Consider the following 22,142-nt stretch of genomic DNA (forward strand, 5'->3'; position numbering starts at 1 on the left):
AACCCCACCCACTTTGCCAAAGCACAGCCCCCACACCACTTTCAAGAGTGGAGGTTAGACCCCTGGATGGTCTCCCAGGTATGGGGAATTTTCAGCAGAGCCGATGTAGATCTTTACGCATTGTAAGAATGCGCAGTGTCATTGTTATATTTTTCTTGAAGAGGGACCCAAGTGCCCTGTTGGGAACAGACTCTCTGGTGCACCAGTGGCCTCGTACCCTCCTTTATGCATTTCCGCCAGTGGTTCTGATTCAGCCCACGTTGGAGGGTTGATCATTGATTCTTGTGGCTCCCCGTTGGTCCAGGCAGCCTTTGTTTGCAGAGATCAATCGCCTCTTAGGCGGGGACCTGTTGTCCCAGGCACACGGGCAGGTTTGGCACAGGAGGTCGGATATTCGCTTCCTATGGGCCGAGCCCCTGAGCGGGCCAATCTGATGACTAGAGGTTTACCTCAATGTTATTGCTACCACTCAGTTTGCAAGGGCGCCCTCCACTAAAGGGCTGTATGAGTAAAAGTGGCAAGCGTTTGAGCTCTGGTGCTAAGATAATGGACTTATTCCTTTTCAGTGCTCTGTGAGGGACATCCTTATGTTCCTACAGGAGCTTTTTTAGCTGGGGCGGACATTCTCCATGTTAAAAGTGGACATGGCCGCTATCCCAGCATGTCATGTGGGAATTGACGGAGCCTCACCAGGGACCCACCCCCTGGTAGTGGGGTTCCTCTAAGTTGTATGCCGTCTGACGGGTCTCTAAACCTATTCTGCCCAAATGGGACTTGGCGCCGGTTTTGGAGGCATTCTTTGGGCCTCTACGAAACCTCCCTGCTCCTGGCTTTGACTAAATGTGTTGAGGACCGTGTTATCCTTACATGCTTCCTGTATTCAGTTCGCCCCGGCGACTCTCGTTGCATCCAAATGCAGCCTTAACCCTGAAAGTCATGGCTATGTCCTACAGGTCCTTAGCTTCAGAGCTATTTCCCTTTTTGCCTCCTTTTGCTTCTAAAGAGCAACAGAGGTTACATGTCCTGTGTCCGGTGCAAGCTTTACGCTTGTACATTGAACGGACCTGGGATATCCGGTTGTGTGACCAGCTTTTGGTCTCTTTTGCTAATCCAGCTCACAGGAGGGCGCTGTCTAAGCCTCCACAATCCAGTGGGAGAGATGCTGCTATCTCCCTGGCATATAGCAGCAAGGGTGAAGGGTTACCTACCTGTGTACACACCCACTCCACCAGGGGTCTGGCAAGCGTCTTGGGTGTTGTTTTAAAGGGTTGACTATAGGAGATATTTGTGCCGTGGCGAGTTCGGCATCACCACACACTTTTGTAAGATTTTATCACTTGGAAGTCACTGCTCCCAGTGTGCTTACAAGGGAAAGTCACTAGGCAGTGTGGCATGTGCGCAATACCCAGACTGACGTATCTGGGTGGTCTGCCATGGGCCATTTCATTTAGTATTCATTGGGGTCGTCTTGGGGTGTGATTATATTTCCCCATAGTATGTTGTACCAAAGTTGACAGACTGAAAGGGAATGTAACATTATGACTAACTACTGCTCCCTGAAGGAGGCAAATGAGATACAACACCTGTTTGGCCCTGCGCTGCCCATTCCTGGGCTCATTGTAGAGCATGAATTCTAGCCTCACACTTATCACCTGTGGAAGGCGGGGGTTCCAGTGAGGCACGGATTTCATTGGCCTTGTCTGGCGTGATTGGAGATCCTTCAACCGAAGTCGCAAGAGTGCGACTCTCCATAGTATGTTGTACATCATATCGCCTCCTTCAAAAAACAGTAGTTATAGTCATAACATTAAGTTAACAGTGGGCACACCTCCATGAGACTGTGTGGTCCTGTGCTGCTCAGCTGGTTCCTCTGTGGATTCAGGAGGAGGTGTAGTCTGGTTGTCCTCCAGCAGCACCTTTGGACCCTCCTCCTCCTGGAAGAGAGAGAGGAGATACAGATTACACAGACATACACGCCAATAATAAACACTTTAAACATTGCTTGGCCATACTTGCAACCATATAAATGTGAACAGTTTCTCTGGCTCAAAATGTGTATCAGTCAATTCAGAACGTAGATTTATTTGCAGTTGACAGAGCGCTAAATTGTACACACGTTAGACCTATACTAACCTCACCAGTTTGCAGTGACTATAACCTGGAACAAGTTTTGCATCAGCCAATTCAAGTCGTTGACATAGTTGTTGGTTTTCCTACACATGGTCATGGAAGCATCCTTAACGTACCTAGGTCCAACATCATCAAAGCAACTATCACGCGATAGTATTTGACTGACTGGTTAAATTGCTCTCTGTGTAAAGTGCCTAGTCCACATAATTGTCACAGACATGGTCATGGCTCTGTCATGAAAATGGCGGTGGAATGTATAGCGGACGTTTTACAGGCTCCTGACCAATTCTGTTATTTTGTGGGGGTTTTTGCGCTGATCTTAATTTTTTTGTTTGTACTGATCTTAATTTTTTTTTGTACATAATGTTTCCACCATCAATTCCTATGACTGAAAAAGAGCTTATGGTTATCAGAACAGTGATCACTAACCTCAAATTGGATGAAGATTTCTACTTCAATGAGTCGGTGGCACAGGAAATACTGCTCACCACAGACTAGGCCCTAATCCACAACACTTGAAAGAGAAAGCAATGTAGAGGCCGACATGCAGCTACCCAGATGAAACTACGGACGCGAGTAAATAATCCACCTCTGCCCTCTGTTCTATTGGCTAATGTATGATCACTGGAGAACAAACTGGATGAGCTTCGTTCGAGACTATCCAACAAACAGGACCTGAACAACTGTAATATCCTATGTTTCTCTGAAACTTGGCTGAACAAGGACATGGATAATATTCTAGTGGGTTTTTCTATGCATCGGCAGGACAGAACAGCAGCATCGGGTGTGACCCTTTGTTAACAACAGCTGGTACGGAATCTCTAATATTAAGGAAGTCTCGCCTGAGTTAGAATACCTCACGATAAGCTGTAGACCAGGGCTCTCCAACCCTGTTCCTGGAGAGTTACAGTCCTGTAGGTTTTTCGCTCCAACACTAATCTAGCGCATTCTAATAATTAGTTGGTTGGTAAGCTCAACCGGTGTTAGTTGCAGCTGAGGTTGGAGCGAAAACCTACAGGAGGGTCTTTCTCCAGGAACAGGGTTGGAGACATGCTGTAGACCAGGGCTGCCCAACCCTCTTCCTGGAGATCTATTGTCCTGTAGGTTTTCAGTCCAACCCTAATTTAGTGCATCTGATTCAGCTAGTTAAGGTCTTGTTCGGCAGCTAATAAGTAGAATCAGGTGTGGACTGAAAACCCACAGGATGGTAGATCTCCAGGAAGAGGGTTGGCAGCCCTGCTGAAGACCATACTACACTGAACAAAAATATAAACACAACATGTAGTGTTGGTCCGATGTTTCATGAGCTGAAATAAAAGATCCCAGAAATGTTCCATTAAAAATAAGCTTATTTCTCTCATGTTTTATTTACATCCCTGTTAGTGAGCATTTCTTCTATGCCAAGATAATCCATCCATCTGACAGGTGTGGCATATGAAGGAGATTATTAAACAGCATGATCTTTACACAGGTGCACCTTGTGCTGGGGGCAATAAAAGGCCACTCTAAAATGTGTAGGTTTGTCACACAACACAATGTCACAGATGTCTCAAATTTTGAAGGAGCGTGCAATTGGTTTGCTGACTACAGGAATTTCCACCAGAGCAGTTGCCAGAGAATTTAATGTTAATTTCTCTACCCACGTGTATGGCGTTGTGTGTGTGCGCGAGCTGTTTGCTGATGTCAACGTTGTGAACAGAGTGCCCCATAGTGGAGTTGGGGTTATGGTATGGGCAGGCGTAAGGACAACGAACACAATTGCATTTTATGGATGGTAATTTGAATGCACAGATATACAGTGATGAGATCTTGAGGCCCAGTGTGAGGCACATTTTTTTAAGGTATCTGTGACCGACATATGCATATCTGTATTCCCAGTCATGTGAAATCCATAGATTAGGGCCTGATGAATTTATTTAAATTGACGGAGTCAGTTATATGAACTGTAACACAGTCAAATGTTCGAAATTGTTGCATTTTTTTGTCCAGTAGATTTACCTTATCCATTATTTTCATAGCCATTTATGTACCATTTGTTGTGGAAATTGCACCAGTGTGAGATGGTTCCAGTTTGGAGTAGGAAGACCAGACACTGGTCTATACAATGAAAGCAGACAGCAACTGCTGTGTCTGTTATGTATTATAGATACCTTTCATACAAATCTTAACCTTGTGACCATTTTATGTAGCTGTTGTCCGTCATGTAGGTTGAGAGGGGTGTATCTTGGCTATAAAAAGTTGTACTTTTGTGTTGTCACGTTAAATGGTTCATTAGAAATGGTGCATCATTGAAAGTCATTGCTAATGCAAAGCTCTTATTATTAAAGATGTAGTTTAAGTGTAACTCTGACTGGTGTGTGAAGTTTGTTTCTCCTCATTTGGTAATACAGAAATTAACCACCACGCAAACAAAGGCTTACCCAGACACCGTCCAATCAACAGTAGAGCTATAACCTACATTAATTCCCATCAGATAGTGTCCTGCTTATGCTGTAACCTATTAATGCATATGGGACTTTGCATGGTACACCTCAATTTATGATGAACCCCATTACCTACCTAGGTCCTATTCCATATATAGCCTCGGCTTCCAGGCCGGTGAGGTTAAAGCCTAGTGGAGCTTAGCTGGTTAGGACACATTAGTGTAGGCTATATTCCTATGAAGGCATATAACGTTTTTATAGGCTATACATTATTATAGTCATCCACTTCGTCACAAGCGTTTTGAATCGAGCATGAAGGACCAGCGGTGAACAAAAAATCTTGAGGCTCATGGTGAAAGTGCACTATTGGTTTAGAGTCAATCGATTTTGCAGTGTGTGCTGCCTAGAAGTGATGATGATGATAATGGTTGCCGACATGACTGCTACCAGACAAATCCATAAGGCTCTTGTTTTTTTCTTATGATGTATGATAAATGCACATGTTGTAAGGACCTTATTTCAATTTTTCCATAAAAGCACATGGATGTGTGTGAAACTGAAACAAAAACGCAGGATTTTGACATATGTGAAAATGTCTAACGTTAGTAGTAGCTAGTAGCCTAGTCAAGGATGCATCAATGCAATATTGGCACAGAACATTTTGTTACAGACCAGCGGAACAAAAGCAAACCTTGAATTTGTAGGTTTATAATATCCCTTAAGTGGCCAAGCTTGACCTATTTTAAGAAATAATATTGGTTGGGGGATTTAAAGTATGATCTTTATAGATCTTATGAAGAATTTGTTACAGGACACAATCTGCCACCTGGTGAGATAAGCATAGGGCTAACGTGTGCCATGTTATCTGATGGGACCAGTGCTCCATTCACTACGTTTTTACATTCTGGAACGTACAGTTGAACGGAACGATTTTGTACTGAAGGACCAGTTAGAAAACGAGGAAGGGTTGGGTTGTGGAACGCAGTCAGCATGGCCACTGCCCTTTTTAAAGTCACACCCACCAAACAGTCTGTTAAACAACGTACAATAACGTTTTTGGGAAACGTGTCGTTCAGTACAAAGCGTTCAACGTTCAAGCGAACTGAATGCACCTCAGCTACAATTCAGAGCTCTGTCACGTGCAAGTAAATCAACAGTTTTAATTGGCTGATACGCATTTTGAGCCAGAGAAACTTAAATGGTTGCTTATGTTCGCAAGTATGCGTGTTTATCTATCCCCACTATATTTGAGTCCTATACTGTAGTTACAGAATGACTTCATTCTAGTTAAACCCATCATGGTGGCCATAAATATGTGGTTAAGTCAAACCTAACTAAACTATGTTGACGTGTACAGTAGGCGTTTGTTAGTGTGTGGTAATGTGTAGGTATATTTAGTAAGTGTATATTGGTTATAAAGCTCTGTCAGGTTTACACAGAATAGGGTGACTTAAGTCTGTGTGATGTATACAAAAGAGAATCTCAACAAAAGTCAGACTTAAGTCCCATTTTGTGTTTATTAAACAAACAAGTTAAATACACCATTATGAAAACCACACACACATTGTCTCAACTACAGAGCTGCATGAACCTGATGAATTGCATTCATTTTCACAAAGGAATATTGGGGGGAAAAATTAGGTAGTTCAATGGAAGTCATGAAAGATGCATTAGGCTTATACATGTCTTATACAGTGAGTGTACAAAACATTAGGTACATCTGTTCTCTGCTACCGCACAGCAAGCGGTAGCAGAGCACCAAGTCTAGCTCCAAAAGGCTTAACAGTTTCTACCCCCAAGCCATATGACTCCTGAACAGCTGATCAAATGGCTACCCAGTCTATTTGCATAGTCACTTTATCTCTACCTACATGTACATATTACCTTGACTAACCTGTGCCCCCGCACTGGTTAGTAACAGCCTCGCTACTGTTATTTTACTGCTGCTCTTTAATTATTATTTGTTATTTAAAAGTGTTTACTTAACCAACAATGCAGTTAAGAAAAATAAGTGTTAAGGTCTACACTACACCTGTTGTATTTGGCGCATGTGACAAACACAATTTCATTTGACCTTCCTAATATTGAGTTGCACCCCATTTTACCCTCAGAACAGCCTCAATTCGTTGGGGCATGGACTCCACAAGGTGTCGAAAGCATTCCACAAGGATGCTGGCCCATGCTGACTCGAAGGCTTCCCACTGTTGTGTCAAGTTGGCTGGATGTCATTTGCATCCAGTGTTCAAAGGCACTTCAATATTTTGTGTTGCTAATTCACCCTATGAATGGCACACATACACAATCCATGTCTCAATTGTCTCAAGGCTTAACAATCCTTTAACCCGTCTCCTCCCCTTCATCTACACTAATTGAAGTGGATATAACAGGTGACATCAATAAGGGACCATAGCTTTCACCTGGTCAGTCCATGTCATGTGTTCCTAATGTTTTGTACACTGTGTATATTCCAATGTCTGGGCCTTGCACTTCCAACGCTCTTAGTTGTTGCGGAAATTGAAAGTCTATCTTCAATGTGGCTTTGATCTAGAAGCTATCAAATGGAATGGTTACTTTCTATGTTAGAGTGGAATGGGTTTTTTCCTGATGTATTCTGAGGTAGCTCCTCTCTGAGAACCTCTTAACGCAGTGCGTACAGGCGAACGGCCTCTCTCCCGTGTGGACCTTCAGGTGCCTCTTCAGTTTGTCCTGGCGGGAGAACCTCTTCTCACACTGGGGGCAGCTGTAAGGTTTCTCCCCTGTGTGGACCCTCTGGTGCCGCTTCAGGGTGCCAGCCTCTGTGAAGCGCATGTGGCACTGGGTGCAGCTGAATGGTTTCTCTCCTGTGTGGACCCTCTGGTGGATCTCCACCTTCTGGGGGCAGCTGAAGCCTTTGTTACAGAACATGCAGAGGAACCGTTTCTCTTTACTATTGCCTGATGTTGCTCCCCCTCCCCAAGCCTGGGTTTTATCTCTATTTGAGTTCAATACCTGATCGAAAAGGATGTGGCTGTGTGAATCAGAAGACCCCATCGACGTGGACACGGGGTTGTGCTCTCTGAGCGTGTGTAAAGGGGAGTGGGTCGCAACATTTGAATTTGTCTCTAAGCTTTCCCTGTAGTCTAAGAAATCTCTGCCCTGCGAGTGGCCTTCTCTTAGGTGATCTGCATTCCATGTGGGAGGGATATCACCCTCCAATTTCACAGTCACTTCATCTATGACCAGCCCCTCCCCTTCCTTATCTAAGTACCCTTCAGAGTATACGCTACTACTGTACTGGTTCCAGTCCCCTATAGACAGATCTGCCTGTGTCTCTAAACCCAAGGGCATGTTGAGGTCCTCTGGGTCCTCTGTAGTGTAAGAACAAGTAGGATCATCACCACCAGTATCTAACGTGTCTCCATCCCCACGGGAATGAACAGGCTTCTGGCTCTGGTGAAATACCGGTAAATAGTCTGAGCTGGAAGCAGGAGGACAGACCAGTCTCCCCAGACCGGGGTCTGATATGTGGTCATGTCCTGTATGTAGGAGACTGTGAGTTACAGTTAAAGTCTTGGTGTCTGTCTTTGACTTGAGGACGGCCGTCAGCGTTCCACTGACCTCCGTGATGCTGCGTCGAGTCCTGGGCTGCGCTGCGGCGGTGGTAGGGTCCTCGACTCCAGTCTGGATGTCTCTCCTGTGCCGTGGGTCCTCCTCTCCTTCAGACCCCTCTAGCTTCACCCCAGGACCTGCAGCCTCTGCAGACTAACAAGAAGAGAGAAGGTTATTACCGGTACATGAGTAGAATTGGATAACAATGTCTTAGGGAAGTCTCACAAGCTCCCCTATGGTAGATGTACATGTGAATGGCTGAAGGGTGCCTTTCCGAAATGAATGGGCCACATTTGATTTACAAAATAACTGTAATGCAACACTAAATGAAGCCAGGGCTCTCCAACCTTGTCCTTTGAGAGATACCCTTCTGTAGGTTCACGCCAACCCCAAATCTAAGTAACCTGATTCAGCTTATTGACCAGCTAATTATTAGAATCCGGTGCGCTAGATTAGAGTTGGAGTGAAAACCTACAGGACTGCAGCCACCCAGGAACAATGTTGGAGAGCCCTGCACTGACCTCTATCACGATAACATGCTGGGTTGAGGTTCCACTCCCCTCATCAACTGTAATTGGTTGGTCATCTCTCCATGTATTGTGTCCCACTGGCTTCACAAAGCCCCTGTGACCTCCAGTGAGATGTCCTTCACCTGAGAGCAAGATCGGGGAAAAGAGGTGGTTAGGTTAACTACTGTGGTATAGACCTCTTTCTGTGTTTGCAAACAATGCCACAAAGGCGATGCGTGCAATTTGATTACTGAACACGTGGGAGTTTTCAGAATACACAAACATACAATTATGAAATATGTAAATATTTTTTACTTCACACTACTTTTGTATCATAATTGGATTTTAAAACCTGTTAAGGCTAGGGCAGAATACTGCCCCCGTTGGTGAAATGCGTGCCCATAGTAAACAGAAAAAAAATCTGTAAATATTGCTAATATATGCATATAATAAATATTATTGAATAGAAAACACTCTAAAGCTTCTAAAACCGTTTAAATTATGTCTGTAAGTAAAGCAGAACTCTCAGGGCACTCATTCTCCCAAACTCTCTCTTGTCATCCAAAAAGTTGGCCCAACTTTGACGTCATCGCCCCCACCCTTCCCAAGCACCTACGGTCCTGGGAACAGTTCCTATGCCTTCAGCGCGGTGTCCGCTTTCAATGGGGCTTCTCATTGTGTGAATCGCGCGCTCACGAGATTAATGACGGGCCGAATCCTTTCGGTCGCGCGAGAATACAGGTTACTCTCACGCGCAATCTGCGCCTGTGCTGTCTTTCTTTCAAGATTGATTAAACAATGCGTGTGTTTCTCTTTGTCCTGAGAATTGCGGTGAAGCTATATAGCATGCTAACGCTGTGTTCTGAACCAAGTTTGACAAGTTTAGTCGACATATAATATGTAATTTCGATGTTTTGGTGCGAACTAACTTTACTTTTTGGCTGCATTTCAACCGAAATATGTCGTGTTTGATAACCGAAAGACACAGACTTCAAAACTAAAGCTGTTTTTGGTAAGTATAAACCCTTCCAGGTCTTCTGATGGAAGAACAGCAAAGGTAAGGGAACATTTGTGTTAAATTTGGGTTTCTGTGGAGGAGCCAAAATGCTCATTCCTGAGCGCCGACTCACATTATAGCCTAGTGAACGAAATCTGTAAAGTTAAAAATAAATGTAACACAGCTGTTTTATTAAGAAGAAGTGTATCTTTCTAAGTATATGTAGAACATGTATATTTAGTCAACGTTTATGATGTGTATTTCTGTTATCTGGCAGAGTTACCATAATTTCTCCAGGCATTGTTGTAGCATTTTTTAGCCATGACCTTCTATGTAAACTGTGATTTATGGATATAATTAGCATATTATTGAAAAAAACATAAATGTACTGTATAACATGTCCTATTCCTGTCATCTGATGAAGATTTTCAAAAGGTTAGTGAATTATTTTACTTTTAATCCTGCTTTTGTTATTGCATCTATTGTTCTACAAAATGGCTATGTAAATTAGCCTATCTTTGGTGGTGGTTTGACATAAATATGTGCTATGTTTTCGCCGTAAAACATTTTAGAAATCTGACTTGGTGGCTAGATGAACAAGGTGTTTATCTTTCATTTGAGCTATTGGACTTGTTAATGTGTGGAGGTTAAATATTTCTAAGAATATTTTTTGCGTTCTGTGTGCTACTGTGTCAGTTGAGCAGTGGGGGGAGGTGCCCTAGCGGGACGTGTGGTGCCAAGTAGTAGCCTTGTATGAATGTCCTGTTTAAAGGCCCAGTGAAGTCAAAAATAATATATTTCTTTGTTATATATATATATATATATATATATATATACACACACACACACAGTATCAGTCAAAAGTTTGGACACCTACTCATTCAAGGGTTTTTTCTTTATTTTTACTATATAATAGTGAAGACTATGAAATAACACATGGAAACACGTAGTAACCAAAAAAAGGGTTCAACAAATCAAAATGTTTTATTTGGGATTCTTCAAAGTACCCACCCTTTGCCTTGATAACTTTGCCTTGATAACTTTGCACACTCTTGGCATTCTCTCAACCAGCTTCATGAGGTAGTCACCTGGAATGCATTTAAATTGTGCCGTTAAGTTAATTTCTGGAATGTATTTCCTTCTTAATGTGTTTGAGCCAATGAGTTGTGTTGTGACAAGGTAGGGGTGGGTATACAGAAGATGGTCTTTTACCAAAAAATAGGACTAAGTCCATATTATGGCAAGAACAGCTCAAATACACAAAGAGAAACAACAGTCTTTAAGACATGAAGGTCAGTCAACCTGGAAAATTAAGAACTTTGAACGTTTCTTCAGGTGCAGTCGCAAGAATCCTCAAGTGCTATGATGAAACTGGCTCTCATGAGGACTGCCACAGGAAAGGAAGACGCAGAGTCACCTCAGAGGATAAGTCCCGCAGAGGATAAGTTCATTACAGTTATCAGCCGAAATAAATTCTTCACAGCGTTCAACAGACATCTCCACATCAACTGTTCAGAGGAGAGCGTGTGAATCAGGCCTTCATGGTCAAATTGCTGCAAAGAAACCACTACTAAAGGACACCAATAATAAGAGACTTGCTTGGGCCAATAAACACGAGCAATGGACATTAGACCAGTGGAAATCTGTCCTTTGATCTGACGATTCAAAATGTGAGATTTTTGGTTCCAAACGCCATGTCTTTGTGAGACGCAGAGTAGGTGAATGGATGATCTCCGCATGTGTAGGTCCCACCGTGAAGCACAGAGGAGGTGGTGTGAAGGTGCTTTGCAGGTGACACTGTCTGTGATTTATTTAGAATAAGGCACACTTAACCAGCATGGCTACCACAGCATTCTGCAGCAATACACCATCCCATCTGGTTTGCGCTTAGTGGGACTATCATTTGTTTTTCAACAGTATCATGACCCAAAACACACCTCCAGGCTGTGTAAGGGCTATTTGACCAAGAAGGAGAGTGATGGAGTGCTGCATCAGATGACCTGGCCTCCACAATCCCCCGACCTCAACCCAATTGAGATGGTTTGGGATGAGTTGTACTGCAGTGTGACGGAAAAGCAGCCAACAAGTGCTCAGCATATGTGGGAACTCCCAAGACTGTTTGAAAATAATTATTAATGAAGTTGGTTGAGAGAATGCCAATAGGGTGCAAGGCTGTTTGAAGAATCTAAAATATATTTTTTGATTTAACACTTTTTTGGTTACTACATGATTCCATAGTTTGTCTTCACTATTATTCCACAATGTAGAAAATAGTCAAAATAAAGAAAAACCCTTGAATGAGTAGGTGTCCAAACTTTTGACTGGTACTGTATATCCACACTGAGGTTAGAATGGTACTGTAAATTTGTGAAAATTATGATCATCTCTTTTAGTGTAAGAGCTGTTTGAAAAGACCGTCTGAAATGTTCAGCCTGTTTTGGTGGGATGGAGTTTTGGCCTGCCTGGTAACATTAGTCAAAGTAAAGATTAACCCATTTTGAAGGTAATATTGTTTTTGTGCATCTCTGGGCGATATTCTATCCATTCCCTGCATCTTTTCATGTGTATCTGAGCTATTGCCATTCAAGCAGGCAGGAATTCGACCAGTATGATTTTGCGTTGCAATAAAGCCGCTGTTACTCCACTGGAAGTTAATAGGACTACGACTTTTAGATTGCGAAATATTATATCATGCATGTCAGATTTCAATACTGTCAGATGTAAACGTGGGAGGTTGTCTTCGCTCAAATTTGTAATTTAACAGAGGGTCTACCAAATGTATCCTATTTGTCTGCCTCTTCAGTTCTGTGTGCATTGCATGGTGCCGATTTTTATGTCAGACTCCACTCTGAGGCACAACGATCTGCAGGTTTAACAAAGTGAGACTGTAGAATCCTAAAATGATAGTGCAGTTTGTTTAGGCGATTTTACAGTTTACTAACTACTTCACATGATATTGACTTTGGTATTATTGTGTGTAGCTACATTTACTAGCTAGCTACCTAGCTAGCCAGCCCATAGAGAGAGCATTGCATTTTGAGTTTTGTAGTCCACTTGAGCTGTAACAGATTTCCACAAGGATTTTCACATGTTGCTACCAATCTTATTATAATGGAAAAATGAAGCATTTGTTCACAAATATTGTTCTCACATATTAAATTATAGGAATGAGTGGTTTTGGGTGGATTTTTCCTTTAGACCAATCTGAAGTGGAGTTCCAAACCGCTTTTCCAATAACACATTTTCTGTTTCTCTCCCCACTCCAACAGTCCTGGCAAAATCCTTGCTTGAGAAATTGCTCTTTGCTAAGAATCTATTATTTTTTTATCATTTCAAATTAAAACAACCACAGCAAGGTACTTAATTGTTACCCAGAAATGATTTGATATTAAGATAACGGCGGCATTGGACCTTTTTAATGTAATGGTTGTCTCATCACAAATCAACTGCATTACACTTTTTCAAAACACTTCAAACAGTAAAATGGCTCTTTGGCTAACTTTACTACAGCAGATGTCAATGACCGTTAGCATTCTAGCTAACAAGTGATGCATCCAAAATAGATATTTTACAAAGATATCTACCAAATATATTATTAGTGTCTGGTCAAACTATAATATAAACATTGTAAGCATCCCCAAAATATATTTTGGTTACAACAACTATGAACGTTTATTCGTGGCAGCGGCGCTAACTGCTTTAATTCTTTATCGCGCATCTGGTTAGAATACGACAAGTGCTTTCTCAAACACGAATTAAACACCACTTGGGGGTAAATATGTGATGCTGGGAAGTTAAATAAGTCATATTTTGAGTTCCCCGGTGTTAACAAACGCCTAAATAACTCAAACGTAGAGTGGCTAAATTATTATTGGTCACTGTTCACTTCCGTTTAAGGATCTTATTGGTTGGCTTCATAGTTAAAGGGTGCGGTTAAATTTTTTAAAAGGATGCGCGCTGTTCTTTGATTTACGGTACTGCTTATTACACATCACATTTCATATGATCAGTATCTTTCAAACGCAGAGTAGACTTGTTTATAAAGAACAGTGTGTTAGCAAGAATATTGTAGAATACAATTAATTACTTGATTCCATCTACATCACATCAGTAAGGTAAATATTCAGCTGGGCCGTATTCATTTGTTTTTTATTATATTCACTACGCCGATTCTGTTGCAAAACGTTTCTCAAATGGAAGCAAATGGAACGAAACGGAGGGACCTACATGGACTGTAAAAATAATGGGGACATACCTGCATTTGTCCATTAGAAACTCTCGTTTTATTTGCACAACTGTTTGGACTAATGATTACAACCCTGTCCTTGTTCTAGCCTAGGTTTACTGTCTCTAAAAATGGTGACTGAAGTACATCAGTATAAAAACAGCCAACAGTGTGTGGCTGAGTAAGTCAATTGCTTAGTGGCAATGTTTGCTACAGCCATGGGGGATTCATAGCAATAATACACACAACAAATATGGGAGATTTGCAGTACATGGGACATTTTGATTTTCAAAACACTTGGACCATAGTAATAACTAGCTTTTGCTTGGATTGTATAAAAAAAAAACATACGAGACATGTAAGCTATGCCTTCTAAGGTATTTCCAAGCACTTGCATACCACATCATTGAAGCACGCGAACGTCACACTTATTGAGAATGAATCAAAGTCTGCCGCCAGGAGGAGAAAGGGGAAAACCTGAAGGAGGGGGAGTAGGAGAGGAGGAATGATTGATAGAATCACTGCTATTTCATTATTAAATGGAGATCTCTCAACAATTATTCTCATTCGCATTGCTAGTAGTTCGTGACAAATATCAAAACTAAGCAGGGCTTGGCTTGGTTAAAACCCAGGATGGGAGACCAAAGGTATAGCTGTATTTAATTAAACTGTCCAGTAGGAAATGCTACCCATCCTTAACCATAAACTCATACCTGAACATGTATATACAAATATTGTATTTTTCTTATAGTAATTGAGGTTGCATTATCAGAGCATACAGTGCCTTCAGAAAGTATTCATACTCCTTGACTTATTCCACATCTTGTTGTGTTACACCCTGAATTCAAAATGTATTAAAGATATTTTTTTCCTCACCCATCTACACACAATAACCCATAATAGCAAAGTGAAAACATGTTTTTAGAATTGTTTCAAATGTATTTAAAATTAAATACAGATATGTAATTTACATAAGTATTCACATCTCTCAGACAAATTCATATTAGAATCACCTTTGGCAGTCATTACAGCAGAGTCTTTCTGGGTAAGTCTCTAAAGCCGTGCTCACATTGGCACTTTGAAATTTATCAAATCACAATCACATTTCTTTGCATATCCATTAGAATCTGTTATAATTCCTGTATTCTGAACAGCCAAAAAGCACATGGAATCTGATATTTATTTTAAAACCTGTTAAGGCTAGGGCAGAATACTGCCCCCGTTGGTGAAATGCGTGCCCATAGTAAACAGAAAAAAAACTGTAAATATTGCTAATATATGCATATAATAAATATTATTGAATAGAAAACACTCTAAAGCTTCTAAAACCGTTTAAATTATGTCTGTAAGTAAAGCAGAACTCTCAGGGCACTCATTCTCCCAAACTCTCTCTTGTCATCCAAAAAGTTGGCCCAACTTTGACGTCATCGCCCCCACCCTTCCCAAGCACCTACGGTCCTGGGAACAGTTCCTATGCCTTCAGCGCGGTGTCCGCTTTCAATGGGGCTTCTCATTGTGTGAATCGCGCGCTCACGAGATTAATGACGGGCCGAATCCTTTCGGTCGCGCGAGAATACAGGTTACTCTCACGCGCAATCTGCGCCTGTGCTGTCTTTCTTTCAAGATTGATTAAACAATGCGTGTGTTTCTCTTTGTCCTGAGAATTGCGGTGAAGCTATATAGCATGCTAACGCTGTGTTCTGAACCAAGTTTGACAAGTTTAGTCGACATATAATATGTAATTTCGATGTTTTGGTGCGAACTAACTTTACTTTTTGGCTGCATTTCAACCGAAATATGTCGTGTTTGATAACCGAAAGACACAGACTTCAAAACTAAAGCTGTTTTTGGTAAGTATAAACCCTTCCAGGTCTTCTGATGGAAGAACAGCAAAGGTAAGGGAACATTTGTGTTAAATTTGGGTTTCTGTGGAGGAGCCAAAATGCTCATTCCTGAGCGCCGACTCACATTATAGCCTAGTGAACGAAATCTGTAAAGTTAAAAATAAATGTAACACAGCTGTTTTATTAAGAAGAAGTGTATCTTTCTAAGTATATGTAGAACATGTATATTTAGTCAACGTTTATGATGTGTATTTCTGTTATCTGGCAGAGTTACCATAATTTCTCCAGGCATTGTTGTAGCATTTTTTAGCCATGACCTTCTATGTAAACTGTGATTTATGGATATAATTAGCATATTATTGAAAAAAACATAAATGTACTGTATAACATGTCCTATTCCTGTCATCTGATGAAGATTTTCAAAAGGTTAGTGAATTATTTTACTTTTAATCCTGCTTTTGTTATTGCATCTATTGTTCTACAAAATGGCTATGTAAATTAGCCTATCTTTGGTGGTGGTTTGACATAAATATGTGCTATGTTTTCGCCGTAAAACATTTTAGAAATCTGACTTGGTGGCTAGATGAACAAGGTGTTTATCTTTCATTTGAGCTATTGGACTTGTTAATGTGTGGAGGTTAAATATTTCTAAGAATATTTTTTGCGTTCTGTGTGCTACTGTGTCAGTTGAGCAGTGGGGGGAGGTGCCCTAGCGGGACGTGTGGTGCCAAGTAGTAGCCTTGTATGAATGTCCTGTTTAAAGGCCCAGTGAAGTCAAAAATAATATATTTCTTTGTTATATATATATATATATATATATATATACACACACACACACAGTATCAGTCAAAAGTTTGGACACCTACTCATTCAAGGGTTTTTTCTTTATTTTTACTATATAATAGTGAAGACTATGAAATAACACATGGAAACACGTAGTAACCAAAAAAAGGGTTCAACAAATCAAAATGTTTTATTTGGGATTCTTCAAAGTACCCACCCTTTGCCTTGATAACTTTGCCTTGATAACTTTGCACACTCTTGGCATTCTCTCAACCAGCTTCATGAGGTAGTCACCTGGAATGCATTTAAATTGTGCCGTTAAGTTAATTTCTGGAATGTATTTCCTTCTTAATGTGTTTGAGCCAATGAGTTGTGTTGTGACAAGGTAGGGGTGGGTATACAGAAGATGGTCTTTTACCAAAAAATAGGACTAAGTCCATATTATGGCAAGAACAGCTCAAATACACAAAGAGAAACAACAGTCTTTAAGACATGAAGGTCAGTCAACCTGGAAAATTAAGAACTTTGAACGTTTCTTCAGGTGCAGTCGCAAGAATCCTCAAGTGCTATGATGAAACTGGCTCTCATGAGGACTGCCACAGGAAAGGAAGACGCAGAGTCACCTCAGAGGATAAGTCCCGCAGAGGATAAGTTCATTACAGTTATCAGCCGAAATAAATTCTTCACAGCGTTCAACAGACATCTCCACATCAACTGTTCAGAGGAGAGCGTGTGAATCAGGCCTTCATGGTCAAATTGCTGCAAAGAAACCACTACTAAAGGACACCAATAATAAGAGACTTGCTTGGGCCAATAAACACGAGCAATGGACATTAGACCAGTGGAAATCTGTCCTTTGATCTGACGATTCAAAATGTGAGATTTTTGGTTCCAAACGCCATGTCTTTGTGAGACGCAGAGTAGGTGAATGGATGATCTCCGCATGTGTAGGTCCCACCGTGAAGCACAGAGGAGGTGGTGTGAAGGTGCTTTGCAGGTGACACTGTCTGTGATTTATTTAGAATAAGGCACACTTAACCAGCATGGCTACCACAGCATTCTGCAGCAATACACCATCCCATCTGGTTTGCGCTTAGTGGGACTATCATTTGTTTTTCAACAGTATCATGACCCAAAACACACCTCCAGGCTGTGTAAGGGCTATTTGACCAAGAAGGAGAGTGATGGAGTGCTGCATCAGATGACCTGGCCTCCACAATCCCCCGACCTCAACCCAATTGAGATGGTTTGGGATGAGTTGTACTGCAGTGTGACGGAAAAGCAGCCAACAAGTGCTCAGCATATGTGGGAACTCCCAAGACTGTTTGAAAATAATTATTAATGAAGTTGGTTGAGAGAATGCCAATAGGGTGCAAGGCTGTTTGAAGAATCTAAAATATATTTTTTGATTTAACACTTTTTTGGTTACTACATGATTCCATAGTTTGTCTTCACTATTATTCCACAATGTAGAAAATAGTCAAAATAAAGAAAAACCCTTGAATGAGTAGGTGTCCAAACTTTTGACTGGTACTGTATATCCACACTGAGGTTAGAATGGTACTGTAAATTTGTGAAAATTATGATCATCTCTTTTAGTGTAAGAGCTGTTTGAAAAGACCGTCTGAAATGTTCAGCCTGTTTTGGTGGGATGGAGTTTTGGCCTGCCTGGTAACATTAGTCAAAGTAAAGATTAACCCATTTTGAAGGTAATATTGTTTTTGTGCATCTCTGGGCGATATTCTATCCATTCCCTGCATCTTTTCATGTGTATCTGAGCTATTGCCATTCAAGCAGGCAGGAATTCGACCAGTATGATTTTGCGTTGCAATAAAGCCGCTGTTACTCCACTGGAAGTTAATAGGACTACGACTTTTAGATTGCGAAATATTATATCATGCATGTCAGATTTCAATACTGTCAGATGTAAACGTGGGAGGTTGTCTTCGCTCAAATTTGTAATTTAACAGAGGGTCTACCAAATGTATCCTATTTGTCTGCCTCTTCAGTTCTGTGTGCATTGCATGGTGCCGATTTTTATGTCAGACTCCACTCTGAGGCACAACGATCTGCAGGTTTAACAAAGTGAGACTGTAGAATCCTAAAATGATAGTGCAGTTTGTTTAGGCGATTTTACAGTTTACTAACTACTTCACATGATATTGACTTTGGTATTATTGTGTGTAGCTACATTTACTAGCTAGCTACCTAGCTAGCCAGCCCATAGAGAGAGCATTGCATTTTGAGTTTTGTAGTCCACTTGAGCTGTAACAGATTTCCACAAGGATTTTCACATGTTGCTACCAATCTTATTATAATGGAAAAATGAAGCATTTGTTCACAAATATTGTTCTCACATATTAAATTATAGGAATGAGTGGTTTTGGGTGGATTTTTCCTTTAGACCAATCTGAAGTGGAGTTCCAAACCGCTTTTCCAATAACACATTTTCTGTTTCTCTCCCCACTCCAACAGTCCTGGCAAAATCCTTGCTTGAGAAATTGCTCTTTGCTAAGAATCTATTATTTTTTTATCATTTCAAATTAAAACAACCACAGCAAGGTACTTAATTGTTACCCAGAAATGATTTGATATTAAGATAACGGCGGCATTGGACCTTTTTAATGTAATGGTTGTCTCATCACAAATCAACTGCATTACACTTTTTCAAAACACTTCAAACAGTAAAATGGCTCTTTGGCTAACTTTACTACAGCAGATGTCAATGACCGTTAGCATTCTAGCTAACAAGTGATGCATCCAAAATAGATATTTTACAAAGATATCTACCAAATATATTATTAGTGTCTGGTCAAACTATAATATAAACATTGTAAGCATCCCCAAAATATATTTTGGTTACAACAACTATGAACGTTTATTCGTGGCAGCGGCGCTAACTGCTTTAATTCTTTATCGCGCATCTGGTTAGAATACGATAGTGTCTTTGCGCAAGATGGGTAGCTAATTAATAATGGGAATTTTTCGATACTATCCAAAAACTGACCAAGACCCAATTATTGGTAAGATATCTGAACACATGGGAAACCGGCCGACAGCAGCCTCGGCCTTCTGCAAAATGTACCTCTTGCCATTCCTCTGTATCGCTCGAGGATCTTGGCACTACTGGGACGGCGTTCCCGTGCCACCTTCAGTTCCAGTAGCTGTAGCTTCCTCCGCAATGACCTGTTTTCTTTCTGGCTTTGAGTTATTTCCAAACGAAACACTGCATAGTCGTCGTCTACGAGTTTACAGATCTCTGCCACGGCTGTATTCGCTAGAACCTCCATGATGGAGGCTATTTGAGTGTGAAAAACCATATCGTTACAGTTAGCCATTCTTAGCAGCTAGCTAAATACCATTACCTAGATAACATATATCAACAAGTGCTTTCTCAAACACGAATTAAACACCACTTGGGGGTAAATATGTGATGCTGGGAAGTTAAATAAGTCATATTTTGAGTTCCCCGGTGTTAACAAACGCCTAAATAACTCAAACGTAGAGTGGCTAAATTATTATTGGTCACTGTTCACTTCCGTTTAAGGATCTTATTGGTTGGCTTCATAGTTAAAGGGTGCGGTTAAATTTTTTAAAAGGATGCGCGCTGTTCTTTGATTTACGGTACTGCTTATTACACATCACATTTCATATGATCAGTATCTTTCAAACGCAGAGTAGACTTGTTTATAAAGAACAGTGTGTTAGCAAGAATATTGTAGAATACAATTAATTACTTGATTCCATCTACATCACATCAGTAAGGTAAATATTCAGCTGGGCCGTATTCATTTGTTTTTTATTATATTCACTACGCCGATTCTGTTGCAAAACGTTTCTCAAATGGAAGCAAATGGAACGAAACGGAGGGACCTACATGGACTGTAAAAATAATGGGGACATACCTGCATTTGTCCATTAGAAACTCTCGTTTTATTTGCACAACTGTTTGGACTAATGATTACAACCCTGTCCTTGTTCTAGCCTAGGTTTACTGTCTCTAAAAATGGTGACTGAAGTACATCAGTATAAAAACAGCCAACAGTGTGTGGCTGAGTAAGTCAATTGCTTAGTGGCAATGTTTGCTACAGCCATGGGGGATTCATAGCAATAATACACACAACAAATATGGGAGATTTGCAGTACATGGGACATTTTGATTTTCAAAACACTTGGACCATAGTAATAACTAGCTTTTGCTTGGATTGTATAAAAAAAAAACATACGAGACATGTAAGCTATGCCTTCTAAGGTATTTCCAAGCACTTGCATACCACATCATTGAAGCACGCGAACGTCACACTTATTGAGAATGAATCAAAGTCTGCCGCCAGGAGGAGAAAGGGGAAAACCTGAAGGAGGGGGAGTAGGAGAGGAGGAATGATTGATAGAATCACTGCTATTTCATTATTAAATGGAGATCTCTCAACAATTATTCTCATTCGCATTGCTAGTAGTTCGTGACAAATATCAAAACTAAGCAGGGCTTGGCTTGGTTAAAACCCAGGATGGGAGACCAAAGGTATAGCTGTATTTAATTAAACTGTCCAGTAGGAAATGCTACCCATCCTTAACCATAAACTCATACCTGAACATGTATATACAAATATTGTATTTTTCTTATAGTAATTGAGGTTGCATTATCAGAGCATACAGTGCCTTCAGAAAGTATTCATACTCCTTGACTTATTCCACATCTTGTTGTGTTACACCCTGAATTCAAAATGTATTAAAGATATTTTTTTCCTCACCCATCTACACACAATAACCCATAATAGCAAAGTGAAAACATGTTTTTAGAATTGTTTCAAATGTATTTAAAATTAAATACAGATATGTAATTTACATAAGTATTCACATCTCTCAGACAAATTCATATTAGAATCACCTTTGGCAGTCATTACAGCAGAGTCTTTCTGGGTAAGTCTCTAAAGCCGTGCTCACATTGGCACTTTGAAATTTATCAAATCACAATCACATTTCTTTGCATATCCATTAGAATCTGTTATAATTCCTGTATTCTGAACAGCCAAAAAGCACATGGAATCTGATATTTATTTTAAAACCTGTTAAGGCTAGGGCAGAATACTGCCCCCGTTGGTGAAATGCGTGCCCATAGTAAACAGAAAAAAAACTGTAAATATTGCTAATATATGCATATAATAAATATTATTGAATAGAAAACACTCTAAAGCTTCTAAAACCGTTTAAATTATGTCTGTAAGTAAAGCAGAACTCTCAGGGCACTCATTCTCCCAAACTCTCTCTTGTCATCCAAAAAGTTGGCCCAACTTTGACGTCATCGCCCTCACCCTTCCCAAGCACCTACGGTCCTGGGAACAGTTCCTATGCCTTCAGCGCGGTGTCCGCTTTCAATGGGGCTTCTCATTGTGTGAATCGCGCGCTCACGAGATTAATGACGGGCCGAATCCTTTCGGTCGCGCGAGAATACAGGTTACTCTCACGCGCAATCTGCGCCTGTGCTGTCTTTCTTTCAAGATTGATTAAACAATGCGTGTGTTTCTCTTTGTCCTGAGAATTGCGGTGAAGCTATATAGCATGCTAACGCTGTGTTCTGAACCAAGTTTGACAAGTTTAGTCGACATATAATATGTAATTTCGATGTTTTGGTGCGAACTAACT

General features: G+C 40.8%; 1 protein-coding gene across 1 annotated transcript; it reads right to left on the reverse strand.

Annotated features, from left to right (window-relative positions):
* Positions 1–6,045: 6,045 nt before the first annotated feature.
* On the reverse strand, positions 6,046–20,014 carry LOC109900450 (zinc finger protein 436-like). The gene is made up of 3 exons (XM_031836622.1): positions 19,585–20,014; positions 8,663–8,793; positions 6,046–8,294 (listed from the first exon to the last, which is right to left on the reverse strand). Exons 1-3 carry the CDS (start codon positions 19,835–19,837, stop codon positions 7,128–7,130), a joined length of 1,551 nt encoding a protein of 516 aa, XP_031692482.1. The 5' UTR covers positions 19,838–20,014; the 3' UTR covers positions 6,046–7,127.
* Positions 20,015–22,142: the final 2,128 nt, after the last annotated feature.

The sequence above is a fragment of the Oncorhynchus kisutch genome, linkage group LG12 (assembly GCF_002021735.2).
Source record: "Oncorhynchus kisutch isolate 150728-3 linkage group LG12, Okis_V2, whole genome shotgun sequence".
NCBI lineage: Eukaryota > Metazoa > Chordata > Actinopteri > Salmoniformes > Salmonidae > Oncorhynchus > Oncorhynchus kisutch.

What these genes read in the sequence shown, in the direction of transcription:
- LOC109900450 (XM_031836622.1), bottom strand. Translation starts at nt 19,837, where the DNA reads ATGGCTAACTGTAACGATATGGTTTTTCACACTCAAATAGCCTCCATC. An exon ending in ATACAGAGGAATGGCAAGAG is followed by an intron (nt 8,794 to 19,584) that starts GTACATTTTGCA and finishes TCTTGCTCTCAG; the next exon opens with GTGAAGGACATCTCACTGGA. An exon ending in AGCATGTTATCGTGATAGAG is followed by an intron (nt 8,295 to 8,662) that starts GTCAGTGCAGGG and finishes TCTTCTTGTTAG; the next exon opens with TCTGCAGAGGCTGCAGGTCC.